A 14812-nucleotide genomic window follows, 5' to 3' on the forward strand; every position below is an offset into this window, starting at 1 on the left:
TACGAGCATATCTGCGCGGGATACCTGAACGAACGAACGAATGGGCGGAACGGTCTCTACATTGTCATTTTTGACGGGCGTTAATTGGACCCGGCGATTTGTACACGAAGAATGTCAAATTGGGCATGTCGAGTTTGGTATGCCGTCCGGCCGGCTCTACCTGACGAACCCCAACGCATCACACAGCGGAATATATACCAACTTTGCTACCCTCAAACTGTGTGTATTTGTGCCAAACCGTCGCCTAGTCAAAGCTTTATACTATTGAGGCGAGCTCCGACGTTATCAATACTCGCCTCCACGCTTTCCGTCTCAGGGGTTGCACGATTGCTCCCACCTCGCTTCGCCCATCGATCGGCGATGATCTTCATGACCTCCTTTTGCGGGCTTTTAGGGTGCTCTTGCTTGACTATCTTCATCTGCTCTTTGAAGAATTGTTGGTATTCGGATGGCTTCGCCGCTGCTCGTGGCACGGGTTTTGTCTGCTTCAGCTGAGCCTTGCAGGAGCCGCATCGATGGCGCTCCGGATTGATGCTTTTGGAGTGACGTTTGTATTCCAACCCACACTCGGCACACTCCCATATGTACTTGAAGTCGATATCGTACGAGTGCTTGGTCGTGACCTCGATGCCCCTGTCTCCAAAGGTTTGCGAGCATTTGGCCGCCCAGATCTTGAATTCTTTGCCATGCGGATTGCCTGTGATGCCGTTGACCATGAAGTTTGCCAGATGACAGAACTCGTGGGCGACGACGTTGAGAAGTCGGTTCTCGTCGTCGATAACCTTCTCGGCAAGCTCGATAGAGGCGTGGTGACGATGAGTAACGGACTGTTCGATGCCATCGGCTACTTTGCGAACAGTCTCCCGTCGCCAGTTCGCTCTACCAGCGGTGGTGTTGAGCTTGGCTGACCACTTGATCTGAATTCCTCCTGTGGATTCAGCCAGGGACTGTAGCTTGCCCTGCGTGATGTTGTCGTCAAGTTCACGCAAGAATGCCTGTGCCAAGTCGTGTTTCGTCTTCTCAAACGACTTCTTTGTCTCTTTCTGCTTCGCTGCTTCTGTTTTGTTCGTTTTGGCTTTTACAGCGCTCTTCGCCGGGCTCTTCTGCGCTGGTGGCAGTATGAGCTTTTTCGGGGAGTGCTCCTCGTTCCATTCGTCAACAAACTCTTGGCTCCAGAACAGGTCCATGCTGGGTCCGTGGGGGGTCTTTGGGATGGCAGGAAGCTTCTTGGGGGAAAGCAAAGTTTTGCTAGTTAACTTGGGCGGTGTTGATGGCGGTGTTGCCTGCGGGGCGTCTCTGCTTTTGTTGTTCGTGTCTTGTTTCCTTGACCCTGTACTGTCACTGTAGTGCGTTAGTGGTGGTGGTCAAGGTTGAATTGGTTATGTAGGCCTACAGATCAAGGCGACGCAGGGAGTCGGTCACGTCGTCTGTCAAGTCGATCACAGTCGACTTTGGCCATGTCCTTCCCCTAACCAAGGTTTTGTCGACACTGCTCTCCTTGCTTGAAGCTCCTCGCCGAGGTCTGTCGCCGCTGAAAGGCTTTGGTTTTAGCATCTCGGCATCTGGTGTGCTTCTGGACGCTAGAAGATCTTTTGCTTCTGAGCTGCCCTCCTCACCTCGAACCGCCCGGAGGCGACCTTTTGGAGCTGGCTCTTCTCGGTCCAATCGGGATGGAGTATCGTCATCATCCTCAATCTCAGAGAGGGCGTCGTAGAAAAATTCTGAGATATCAGCCTCGGTGATCTCGGTCGCGTCATTGGTGCTATCTTCTGAGCATTCTTCCGTTGCCTCGACAAGGGGCTTCGCCGGTGATGTGACCTGGTCCCGAGCTCGCAGCTCACGCACTTTTACGCTAGTTGTTCTCTTCGTCTGGGTCTTGACCTCCAGCAGGTTTTGTCCCTCGTTCGCTCGACAGGTCCCGAATCGCTTCAGAAGCGGGTTGTCCGATTGCTGGCCAAGCCTGCGACGCCGCGCTGTCGAGGAGGGTTTCGAATTGTTTTGCTTCTGCTTCTTCAAATCGAGCTCATCTTCCTCGCTTTCTCTTGGTTCGGTCGTTTTCCCGGTGCGTCTCGGAAGATCATAGCTGTCGACAACAGACTCCTGTTGCGGTGTTTTCGCCTTGCTCTTGATCTGTTTACTCCTCTGGAAGATTACGTCCAGATCAGGGAACTCGTCTTCGCTGGACGAGGCAAAATAGATATGTCCGTTCATGGCTGAGAGTTAGTTTCGTAGTTCTCGGAATGAATTTCACATGCCGCCTGAGTCTCGGTAGAGTTGGCTTTGCACGAAATGGCTGCATAAGAGCCGCATGGTCGATCAGCGTGTATTGTGGTTGCGAGGGGCAACCAGCTGTTCAAAACCGGCGGTGCCCCACCTGCTGGAAAAATCGTTGGAAACCACGCACGGTGTTGATGATAACGGAGCTACAGCACGTGACGCTGGCGATGATTTATCGTTGTTCGTACCTAGTGTTTCGATGTGAAGCCCGACGTCGCGAGCTGCAAGAAAAATGCGCCGACGAAGATTGCGTTTGCAATTCTTGGTGAGAGTTAGCAAGCACGAGGAACAAGCAGACCGAACACAGCCCAATCAGCCCAACAGAAGCCAATCTCACCAGAACGATCTAATTATTTAAAGCGCGCTGCGTGTCATTCGGGATTGTTGCAGCAGCGTCTCTCATGTCGCTGGACCAACATAGGCCTCGTCTCAGTCTGTTTTTGACACCGACTTGGGGAAACCAGGCGGTTCGGACCAACATAGGCCGTGTTCGAGATCGAAGAGGGTTCTAGCCTCTAGGAAGATTGACAAGCTCCGGGACCCCTGCGAATCTTGATGTGATACTGCACAGCCTTTCGGCTGGGAGCATCGCAGTTCTTCCACGGCCGGAGGGGACCCCAGGAACGCCGAGATTCGAAGGCTTCAGCTGATCCAAGGGGGGCGAAAGGAAAGACGTTGCCCAATCCCGCGACTCTCTGGCGTAAGCACTGTATACTGTGTAGTACGGATAGTACATCATTCCTCTTGTAAACGAGATCAGACGAAAGCAAAGCTGCTATGTCATCCACACGATCGACATACACGGAAATTTGTAGTTCTTTCTCATAATTGTAGTACGAACGATTGCACAGCTGCAGAAGTGGCAAGTCAGCATCGACACATAAGGTAAGCAAGGAGGCACTGAAATGAGGAATTCCAGCACGCGAAACCCTGGACTGATACCGATTTGTAGCAGGTGCAAGCCAGATCGTTCACGGGTCGTCCGGCTTCTGGGAAGGCACGGCCGCGCGCGGGAAGCACGGAGGATGGGCATGGTCTAGGGCGTTTGCGTACGAATTGCAAGGTCAAGACTCAAGAGAGCATGTTCTAGGTTTGGACGTTCAGCACATGGTCGAAATCCCCCCAAGTTGGACGAATGTCTCGATCAATGTCGACGCTTGGATACAAGACAGACTGATATAGTGCGGTCTTGTGTGGACAAAGGACAAGCAACAAGTGTCTCTCCCCGAATCAAGTCGCGTGGCTTGAAGGCCAAGCGGACAAAGGAATGCACGAATACCCCTGAGTAACGCCTTGCCCACCACCCAACTTGAGTGAGATGGAGGGCCGCCATCAGCCGTTGTCGGATGCCCACAGGTCCGTAGCGACGGTCGACTTTGCTTTTCTAGTGCGACTTGTACCTATAAGGGGGGGCCAGGACATAACCACAGTTCCATGCGTTGACCTGCGGCTCGACCGGGTTTTAGCCTCACTCACAGACTGGTTGACTGGGTCTTCGGCTCTTGCTGAAGGCGAAGTATTCGTACTGACTCAACCAGAAGGGAGGGAGAATGGCATGGGACGGAATGGAAGAATTGAGCGCATCGCGTCTGTCGATATGGAGCTATGATGTCAATTCGTCGAAGAGCAAGCGGAGCAGTAGCGGACGGAAGTGCCGTGAGAAGTCGATTTGCAGTCGGCAATGCTACCTCTTTGAACGGAGGTGGTATCAATCTCGGCTTTCGGTTTGATGCCGACGTTTTTCCAACAAGACGCGATGGACATTGGTCGCGGTACCCATCCGTCATCCTAAGGGCTACTAGATACGGCGTGATCGAGATCAGGATTGAGCAGGCAGGAGCCAGGGCGAAGTCTCGGGCGCGAAGTTGTATTCGTAGAGCGGCTGGCGCTGGTAGCGGGGCACGCTAATTGGCAATGTGACGAGACTGAGGTGCAAGAGACGAGTGAGTGCCGTGCGAAAGGAGGAGTCAGCATGCAGCTACAGGTACTAGAGTGATATTTCTTACTGAAGTTGCGACTGACGAAGTGGGTGGGTGGACGTGTAAATGACGGCATCGTCCACTACAACCGTTCAGCATCTTCGCCGACATCTGGCACCAGGTGCACTCAGAAAAGAAATGCCAGACGTTGGGAGGGGCCGACGCTAAGGCAGCTCAGCGCTCTGGTCCACGCTGGTTGACTCGTTCGGAGCCGGTACCTGCATCCGACAACGCACCCCCCCCCCCCCACCCTCCTCGGTGCTGTGCTTCTTCGTTTCTCCGCCCATGGAATTCGCCCCAAGCTGACGGATAGAGCCCTCGAAATCTCCGGACCCCAGCCAGCGAAGCTTCGATCCAGTGGATGCTGCACTTATTTGTCTCCTCGTACTGTGCCCTGCCTCGCGAAGGGATCGCAGGTCTTCTGGAAATAAATAATGGGTCATCATAGAAGACAACGCAAGTTGCTTTGTTGAAGGCGGGGCGAACGAGGGGCGGAGATGGCTTCCAAGCGGCCTCGGCCAACCATCAATCGTCTGACGGTCCGCCGTCTCTGTGGTTGGTGCTGTAGCCTGTAAATTCTATAATCTGTGTTTCCTTTGACCGCGTTGCCCACTCACACACTAGACGCTCACTACGTCTAGTGCATAGTAGTGATCGGCCGAAATAATGTCAGTTAGGTAGGTAGTTGTGTTCCAAGATAGGTAGATCAGTATGTCCAGGTGCCAAGACGAGAGTACGAATACTGTTCGAGTTCAAATCTGGATGGTGGCGAAGCGAACCACGACACGAGCTGCAGGCGCGAGCAGCAGGGCGCTGTACGGAGCACAATACGAGCGATGCAAGCCGGAACAACGACCGAGCTCGTGTCCGTGAAGAGTGTTGGGCCTGCGAAGCCACATACAACAGACACATCAGATGTCCTCCAGAAAATGGAAGACGGATACCCACGCTGATTCGCTGTCAACAACTATTAGTGGCTGGTCTTTACCAAAACCTGCTTTTTCTTGTCTGCGAGGCTCCCACCATCTATTAAGCTGTACCGTGACGATTACGACTGACCTCGCGTCCGGGCGTTTTAATCATTTGTGCTGAATACAACCACATCTCCGATTGCGAGTTGCAGCTGGCAGTTGCTCAGACGAAGGGTCATAACCGGAACGATCCAAGTCAATTGCGTATCGAAGACCGAAAAGCCGGGTTTTTTGAGCCCAATCTTGTATATACTGTATACCAGGTCTGATAGGACCAAACACACAGACGTGCGGCTCATGTCGTAGTGCGTGCGGTGCATGCTTTTCAACGCGCGATGTGTTGAGACGGGATGCAAGGGAAGCCATATTAGTACACGTCCGATTTCAACGGCCTGCGGCTTTCTTGCGTGTTGTCTTAACTCTTGAGGGTTGATCCAAATTGGCCGTCCTGTTTCCTCAATCTCGGGGGCTGGGGGTAGGCTGAAGTGGGCTGACATGAAGTTGAGGTGAATCGAGCCGAGGCGAAGTGAAGCAATCGTCTCGCCTTGACTTGACGGTGTCCTGCCCGAAGAATAGCGAGAATTTCGGTACGGCTGTGTATGCACGGAAGGCGACGAGGTGTCTGGGATGGGATAGGTACTGGGATACATGCTCTGAAGCTGCGTGCAACGCTCCAGCACAGAACCAAGGATCAAACGCCAAACACCAGACGCACCCGCGACGAGACGAACCCTCTCTTCCTACGGCGGTAGCCAATCGCCAAACGTCCAGGTCGCAAGTTGGAGATGACCTTGGCGTGATCCTGGTCCAGCAAGTACCGGAACGTCCGGCCTCATGCTGAGGAACCCAGGCACCTCCCCTGATTCCCCTTGCCATGGATCTCGTCGTCCGCCGTGCGTGCCTACTAGTTCCAAGTTCCAAGACAGTGACATGTTGTGTCAGCGGCCAATGAACAGGACTAGACGCAATGCAATTGGAAAAGACGCACTGTGAAGCAGTGATCCTTGGACCACGACCGCGGCACCGTGGCGAGGGGCCTCTTGCTGTGCCTTTGCCCGTCCAGATGCCATTTGGCAGATGGTCAGAACTCAGATAACGAACGCTAAATCTCTACCAGCTGGCAAGGCCAAGCCTCGCTGGCGACGCGTTCTGTCCCTGTCGGTGAAATACGGATATACTGCGTAGTACACCTGGCTGGCCGGATGCTTCAAGACGTAACAAGATCAACTCAGCCACAGGCAGACAAATGCGACAGCACCAGCGGAGGTCAACCCAGCTAGTCACTCGCTTTCAGGACGATGACAGGAAAGAGTCAAAATGTAGCAACGGAAACCAATAGCGCAGAACAGGGCTAGAGTGCAGAAAAAAAAGTCATGTCCGAGTCGGTCCAAGGAATGTTCGAGACTGGAGGGAGAGAGTGGCGATGGTGCGGTTGATGTGTTGCCAGACGAGTTCATGAACAACGACGACCACATGATGGGTGATGGCACTTGGCACGCCTGACAACGAAGGTAACGTCAGGCTGCAGGCTGTGGGCCTTTCCTCAGACAGTTTGCTTTGTGACTGCATACCTACCTACTACTGTGCCTTCAATCTCTGCCCTAAGGTACCTAAGTAGGTATGTAGTGGGCACTGGGCACGCATATACTGCATAATAGGTAGTGGAGGTAGGTAGGTACTTACTGCATGAGGTTCCCAGTGTTGTGAGCCGGTGGGGCTGTGCCAAAAAAAGCCAATGGTGCCTCGCATCGTTCCAGTTCCTCCAGGCTTTGCTGCCCTGTCAACCCCCCTGTCCAGGTCCGAGGCATCCCGTCCCTGCTTTGGCACTGGCGCTGCCAGCCCAAACCCAATGGCTCCCTGAGATGCTTCTAGTCGAGGACGGTGAGTGCTTGAATGCGATTCTGCGCAGCAGAATTGGCATGTAATTCAACACTTGCGAGTGGGAGATGGCGAACAATCACCGGGCTTGGGTGGTTGAAATTTTCTCAACCACCTCAGCCAGAATCAACTTATCTAGATAGTATCGAGTGAGTGCATTTTGGCGGATGACGCACTTCATCACAGAGTCATCTCTTCCAATTCGCGTCTCAACTCACCTCAGTAAGGCATCCATGGACCGGTAAGCATGTATACAGTGTGCGATTGGAGTAGCCCCACCAGTCCCCCGTCCCTTGCCCAGCTGGACCTGATTTTTGAAGTTTGGACTCATACTGTGTACTTACATAGGTACTCAAGCGATAGTAAGGTAATATATCTAGGTACGGATACTGCAGAGTAGGCAAGTAGGTATGGCCAGTCAACGCTCAGGCACGCGTCGCACTGCCACTGTCCCATCGACAGAACGTCCGAAGACCCCGGTACTCTTTCAGACGTGCCCCACCTGTGCTGTGGGCATTCCTCCTGGGCTTATCCTTGGACAGGATCGGCTTTCTGCGACTCCATCCCGCCTCCCCGAACATGGACTCCAGTGTGGGCGAGATTATGATTCCGACCCACGCTTGTTGCTGCTGCCGTTGCCGCCTGCGCTGCCGTCCCTGTCTTGCCAGCTGCAAACCGTGTCTCCTTTTTTTTTTTTTTTTTTTTTTTTTTTTTTTTTTTTTTTTTTTGTAAGCAGGAGACTACCTACCCAGTGAGAAACAGCGACGCGGGACAGAAAAAAAAAAGGAAGGAAAAAAGGAGACACGCTGTGCGCCTTCTGCTGCTCCATGTCCCTCCCTCAGCGTAGCACCCATTTTCTACTGACCCAGCCTCCTCAAGCACCGTCATTGGTGAAGCATCCATCCCCTCCTGACCCTCTGCTTTTTACCATCTCATTTTCCGTATCGCCCCCCCCCCCCCCCCCTTCCTTCTACATATGCTATTTTCCAATCCCTCCCTTAGCGCCCACAGGTTGTATCTCACCCCCTTTTGTGGCATAGTGGCGTGCGCGTGCTTGTGTAAACCTAAGGTACCTCGCCGTGCCTACCTTACCTTCTTAGCTCCTGCTGCTACTACTGCTCCTGCTGAGGTACCTGGCCGCGCCGCACTTCCCAGCTCACACCTTCCAACCGGTTCGCACTTTCCATCCAGCCTGCGTTCCGTCACCCCTTTCTTTCCTCTCGACAACTTCCACCTTAATTCACCACGCTCGTTCTGAGACGGCTGAGGAGGCAGTCGCGACAATAGGAAAACAAACCAAATCAAAACCTCAATTCGCGTCTTGTCAATCGCTTCACCTCTCTATTTCTCTTTGGCAGAGTCGGCCAAGCGTTCTGACCTTCGACGCAATACACGCAAACCTTCCGACGCTGCCTCCCAACCCCCTTTGTTACTTCTTCCAACCGACCATCACCAAGCCAATCGCTTTATTTTGCTTCCGTAGCCTCTCAGCATCCTCCGAGCCACTGCAAGCACTCGGTCTTCTAATTTGGACGACTGTCGTTATCACCTTTTTTTGTTGTGCCGGCCACATCAGTCCTGGCTCACAAAACCCAGCCTCTTGCTGATCTCTCACTACTCCCGCGTCCAACCTCATGAGTCTTTGACGGTCAGTCAGAATCCCCTTGGCGCGAACGCAATTTGTTTCTTCCTACGACCCCAGCCATCATGCCCCACGCATTCGTCGACGCGTTTTTACTGACTTGCACCAGATACCCGCCTGAACAATGTCTGGATACCCAGCCGGCGGCGGCGGCGGTGGTGGTGGTGGCCACCACGACTACGATGATGGCTACGGTCAACAAGGCCGCGGTAACGGCGCCAATGGAACTCAGCAAACCGATTCGTACTACCAGGATGACCAGTACTACGACCAGAACGGTTACGATGATCGTGGACATCACCAGGGCAATGATGGTTACTATGACGAGTCGTATGCGCACACATTCCTCCGCAGTTGTCCTCCATTGAACTAACTAAGTGATTCCCAGTGGTTACTACAACGCCGACCCGAACAATCCGTACCACCAGGAAGGTGGCTACTACGAAGGCCATGATCAGTATCAAGACGACTACTACAACGGCAATGCCCAGGGTGGTTATTATGATCAGGACTACAATCAGGGCTATGGCTCTGGTGCTCGCCGCCACGGTTCTGAAGATGATTCCGAGACGTTCAGCGATTTCACGATGAGATCGGACATGGCCAGAGCCGCAGACATGGACTACTATGGCCGCGGCGACGAGCGATACAACAGCTACGACCAGGGCGGCGCTCGTGGCTTTCGGCCCCCGTCATCCCAGATCTCGTACGGTGGAAACCGTTCTTCCGGTGCTTCGACCCCCAACTATGGTATGGACTACGCGAACATGATGTCTGCCGCATCCCGAGAGCCTTACCCAGCCTGGACATCGGATGCTCAGATTCCCCTTTCCAAGGAGGAGGTTGAGGACATTTTCCTTGACCTAACTTCTAAGTTTGGGTTCCAGCGTGACAGTATGCGAAACATGTACGACCATCTCATGACGCTGCTGGACTCCAGAGCTTCTCGCATGACTCCGAACCAGGCTTTGTTGTCGCTTCACGCCGACTATATCGGAGGTGACAACGCAAACTACCGCAAGTGGTATTTTGCCGCCCATCTGGACTTGGACGATGCCGTCGGTTTTGCAAACATGAAGAAGGGCAAGGGCCTCAAGCGAAAGGCCAAGAAGAACAAGAAGAAGGGCGAAGCCGACAACGAGGCCGAAGCCCTGGAGGATCTTGAGGGCGATAACAGTCTCGAGGCTGCTGAGTACCGCTGGAAAACTCGCATGAACCGCATGTCCCAGCACGATCGTGTGCGCCAGCTCGCTCTGTACCTGCTTTGCTGGGGTGAAGCCAACCAAGTCCGATACATGGCAGAATGTCTCTGCTTCATCTTCAAGTGTGCCGACGACTACCTCAACTCACCCGCATGCCAGAACCTGGTCGAACCTGTGGAGGAGTTCACTTTCCTCAACAACGTTATTACACCCCTCTACCAATTTTGTAGAGATCAGGGTTACGAAATCTCTGACGGTGTCTACGTCCGCCGTGAGCGTGACCACAACCAAATTATTGGTTACGACGATTGCAACCAGCTGTTCTGGTATCCTGAAGGCATTGAGAGGATCGTGCTTGGCGATAAGACACGTTTGGTCGACATCCCCCCTGCCGAGCGGTACCTCAAGTTCCAGGACATCAACTGGAAGAAGTGCTTCTTCAAGACCTACAAGGAGACTCGTTCTTGGTTCCACTTGCTTGTTAATTTCAACCGCATTTGGATTATCCACTTGACCATGTTCTGGTTCTACACCTCCTCCAACGCCCCCAGTCTGATTGTCGGGTCTTCGTACGAGCAGCAGGTCAACCAGCAGCCCTCAACTTCCAGACAATTCTCCATTGTTGCCCTCGGTGGTACCATTGCCGCTCTCATTCAAGTGTTGGCCACTCTCGCAGAGTGGGCTTACGTCCCTCGTCGCTGGGCTGGCGCGCAGCACCTGACCAAACGCTTGCTCTTCCTCATTCTGATCTTGGTTATCAACGTGGCGCCTTTTGTCTACGTCTTCTTCATTCCCAACCCGAACGAAGAAATCGCGAAGATCCTGGCGATTGTTCAGTTTGTTATTGCGCTTCTCACCTTCCTGTTCTACTCGATCATGCCTCTGGGCGGTCTCTTCGGAAGCTACCTCACCAAGAACTCCCGAAAGTACGTCGCCAGTCAGACCTTCACAGCCAGCTACCCACGCTTGGCTGGCAACGACATGGCCATGTCCTACGGTCTGTGGGCCTGCGTTTTCGGAGCCAAGTTCGGAGAGTCGTATGTCTACCTGACTCTCTCCTTCCGAGATCCTATTCGATACCTGACCATCATGCAAATCGACTGCTTGGGAGACAAGATCTTCGGCGATGTCTTGTGCAAGAAGCAACCGTTCATTCTCTTGGCTCTGATGGCCTTCACTGATCTGATCTTCTTCTTCCTTGACACCTACCTGTGGTACGTTTTGGTCAACGCCATTTTCTCGATTGCAAGGTCTTTCTACATTGGTTCATCGATCTGGACTCCGTGGAGAAACATCTTCTCTCGCCTTCCCAAGCGTATCTACTCCAAGATCCTTGCCACCACAGACATGGAGATCAAGTACAAACCGAAGGTTCTCATCTCCCAGGTCTGGAATGCAATCGTCATCTCCATGTATCGAGAGCACCTTCTGGCCATCGACCACGTCCAGAAGCTTCTTTACCATCAGGTTCCTTCTGAACAAGAGGGCAAGAGGACTTTGAGGGCTCCGACCTTCTTCGTTTCCCAGGAAGATCACTCGTTCAAGACGGAGTTCTTCCCCACTAACAGCGAGGCGGAACGTCGTCTGTCCTTCTTCGCTCAATCCTTGTCCACGCCCATTCCCGAGCCCTTGCCTGTCGACAACATGCCGACTTTCACCGTCATGATTCCTCACTACAGTGAGAAGATTCTTCTTTCTCTCCGTGAGATCATTCGTGAGGATGAGCCTTACTCCCGCGTGACCCTTCTCGAATACCTCAAGCAACTGCACCCTCATGAGTGGGATTGCTTCGTCAAGGACACCAAGATTCTCGCCGACGAGACTTCTCAATTCAATGGCGACGGTGAAACCAACGAGAAGAATGAGAAGGATACCGCCAAGAGCAAGATCGATGACCTGCCCTTTTACTGCATTGGTTTCAAGTCTTCCGCACCCGAGTACACCCTCCGAACTCGCATTTGGGCCTCTCTTCGCTTCCAGACGCTCTACCGCACAATTTCCGGCTTTATGAACTATAGCAGAGCCATCAAGCTTTTGTACCGTGTCGAGAATCCCGAGGTTGTTCAGATGTTCGGAGGCAACTCTGACAAGCTTGAGCGGGAGTTGGAGCGCATGGCCCGCCGCAAGTTCAAGCTGTGTGTTTCTATGCAGCGTTTCGCCAAGTTCAAAAAGGAGGAAATGGAGAACGCTGAGTTCCTCCTTCGCGCGTACCCTGATCTTCAGATCGCCTATCTCGATGAGGAGCCTCCCGTTGCCGAGGGCGAGGAGCCGCGTTTGTACTCTGCCCTCATTGACGGACACTCGGAAGTAATGGAGAACGGCATGCGCAAGCCCAAATTCCGCATTCAACTTTCTGGAAACCCCATCTTGGGAGACGGCAAATCCGATAACCAAAATCACTCCCTTATCTTCTATCGTGGTGAATACATCCAACTTATCGACGCCAACCAAGACAATTACCTCGAGGAGTGTCTCAAGATCCGCAGTGTTCTCGCCGAATTCGAGGAAATGAAAACGGACAACGTCAGCCCTTACACCCCTGGTGTCAAGAACAAGGTTACTGCTCCTGTTGCTATCCTTGGAGCCCGCGAGTACATCTTCTCCGAGAACATTGGCATCCTCGGTGATGTTGCTGCCGGAAAGGAACAGACGTTCGGTACACTCTTCGCACGTACATTGGCCCAGATTGGTGGTAAGCTGCATTATGGCCATCCCGATTTCCTCAACGGTATCTTCATGACGACTCGCGGAGGTGTCTCGAAGGCTCAAAAGGGTCTGCATCTGAATGAGGATATTTACGCTGGTATGAACGCACTTCTGCGTGGTGGCAGAATCAAGCACTGCGAGTACTACCAATGTGGCAAGGGTCGTGATTTGGGCTTCGGCTCCATTCTCAACTTCACCACAAAAATCGGAACCGGTATGGGTGAGCAGATGCTCTCTCGCGAATACTACTACTTGGGAACCCAGCTCCCTCTCGATCGCTTTTTGTCCTTCTACTACGCCCATCCTGGTTTCCATCTCAACAACATGTTCATCATGCTGTCCGTCCAGATGTTCATGATCTGTCTGCTCAGCTTGGGAGCTCTCCGCCATGAGACGATCAAGTGCGACTACAACCGCGACGTTCCCATCACCGACCCTCTCTTCCCCACCGGCTGCCAGAACACGGACGCCCTCATGGATTGGGTGTACCGCTGTATCCTGTCAATTATCTTCGTGCTGCTCTTGGCTTTCGTGCCCCTAGTCGTGCAAGAGTTGACGGAAAGAGGATTCTGGCGCGCTGGCAAGCGTCTCGCCAAGCAATTCCTTTCGCTCTCCCCGTTCTTTGAGGTCTTCGTTTGCCAAATTTACGCCAATTCGGTACAGCAGGATCTCTCGTTTGGCGGTGCTCGCTATATCGGTACCGGTCGTGGCTTTGCTACTGCCCGCATTCCTTTCGGCGTCCTTTACTCCCGTTTCGCCGGCCCGTCTATCTACTTCGGATCCCGTTTGTTGATGATGCTTCTCTTCGCCACTGTCACCATCTGGCAGGCTGCGCTCGTCTATTTCTGGATCTCCCTGCTCGCATTGGTTATCTCTCCGTTCTTGTACAACCCCCACCAGTTTGCGTGGAGCGATTTCTTCATCGATTACCGCGACTTCCTTCGATGGCTGTCCCGTGGTAACTCGCGCTCCCACGCCTCTTCGTGGATCGCCTTCTGCCGCCTTTCTCGTACCCGTATCACCGGTTACAAGCGCAAGGCTTTGGGTGACCCCTCTGCCAAGATGTCATCTGACGTACCCCGTGCGGCGATTACGAATCTCTTCTGGGGCGAGATCTTGACTCCTCTCCTTCTCGTGGCAGTCACTGTCATCCCCTACTTGTACATCAACGCGCAAACTGGTGTCACCACGGACAACAACCCTGGCAAGTCCATCTTCCCGACCAACTCCCTCATCCGAGTTGGCGTTGTGGCCCTCGCCCCAGTCGCTATCAATGCCGGCGCGCTGATGGTCTTCTTTTTCATGGCTTGTTTTATGGGTCCTCTCCTCAGCATGTGCTGCAAGAAGTTTGGAAGTGTGCTCGCGGCCATCGCTCACGGTATCGCCGTCATTGTGCTTCTCGTCTTCTTCGAGGTTATGTTCCTCCTGGAGTCTTTCAACTTCGCGCGAACCCTTCTTGGCATGATCGCCGTAGTAGCCATCCAGCGTTTCATCTTCAAGCTTATCATCTCCTTGACGTTGACGCGTGAGATCAAGACGGATCAGGCCAACATTGCATTCTGGACGGGCAAGTGGTACTCTATGGGATGGCACTCAGTTTCGCAGCCTGCCCGTGAGTTCCTTTGCAAGATTACGGAGTTGAGCATGTTCGCTGCCGACTTCGTCTTGGGCCACTTCTTGTTGTTCATCATGTTGCCGGTGATTTTGATTCCCAAGATCGACATGCTGCACTCGATGATGCTCTTCTGGCTTCGCCCTGGGTAAGTGTTTTGCTTCCTTGTCTCGGTACGCACCATTGCTAATAATCCTATTTGCAGCCGTCAAATCCGCCCGCCAATCTACTCGATGAAGCAGTCCAAGCTGAGGCGCAAGCGTGTCTTCCGATACGCCATCCTTTACTTCACTCTGTTCATCGTTTTCATGGCGCTCATGATTGGTCCTGCTGTCGCAGGGGACATGATCCCCACGTCATTCTTGTCCTCTTTAAGTGGCAAAGACCTGGCGCTAGTGCAGCCCAACTACGAGAAGGACAACACGCGCAACGAGACGGAAACCGGCACGGGCGCGGCAGACTACTCCGGAGCTGGCCTCACCGTCTCCACGGCATCAAGAAAGGCAACAGCCACCAAGCGTTCCGAGAGAGTTCGCTTGTTTTAA

General features: G+C 53.3%; 2 protein-coding genes across 2 annotated transcripts; one reads left to right on the forward strand and one right to left on the reverse strand.

Annotated features, from left to right (window-relative positions):
* Positions 1-248: 248 nt before the first annotated feature.
* On the reverse strand, positions 249-2211 carry CGCS363_v009395 (HMG box-containing protein; the record flags this gene model as incomplete). The annotated part of the gene is made up of 2 exons (XM_036641244.1): positions 249-1341; positions 1394-2211. The coding sequence occupies 2 exons, from the start codon at positions 2209-2211 to the stop codon at positions 249-251; spliced, it is 1911 nt and encodes a 636-aa protein (XP_036493119.1).
* Positions 2212-8871: 6660 nt separating this feature from the next.
* On the forward strand, positions 8872-14812 carry fksA (1,3-beta-glucan synthase component FKS1; the record flags this gene model as incomplete). The annotated part of the gene is made up of 3 exons (XM_036641245.1): positions 8872-9077; positions 9136-14415; positions 14473-14812. The coding sequence occupies 3 exons, from the start codon at positions 8872-8874 to the stop codon at positions 14810-14812; spliced, it is 5826 nt and encodes a 1941-aa protein (XP_036493122.1).

Source organism: Colletotrichum siamense, assembly GCF_013390195.1.
Source record: "Colletotrichum siamense strain Cg363 chromosome Unknown KSG_Cg363_contig06, whole genome shotgun sequence".
NCBI classification, from domain to species: Eukaryota; Fungi; Ascomycota; class Sordariomycetes; order Glomerellales; family Glomerellaceae; genus Colletotrichum; species Colletotrichum siamense.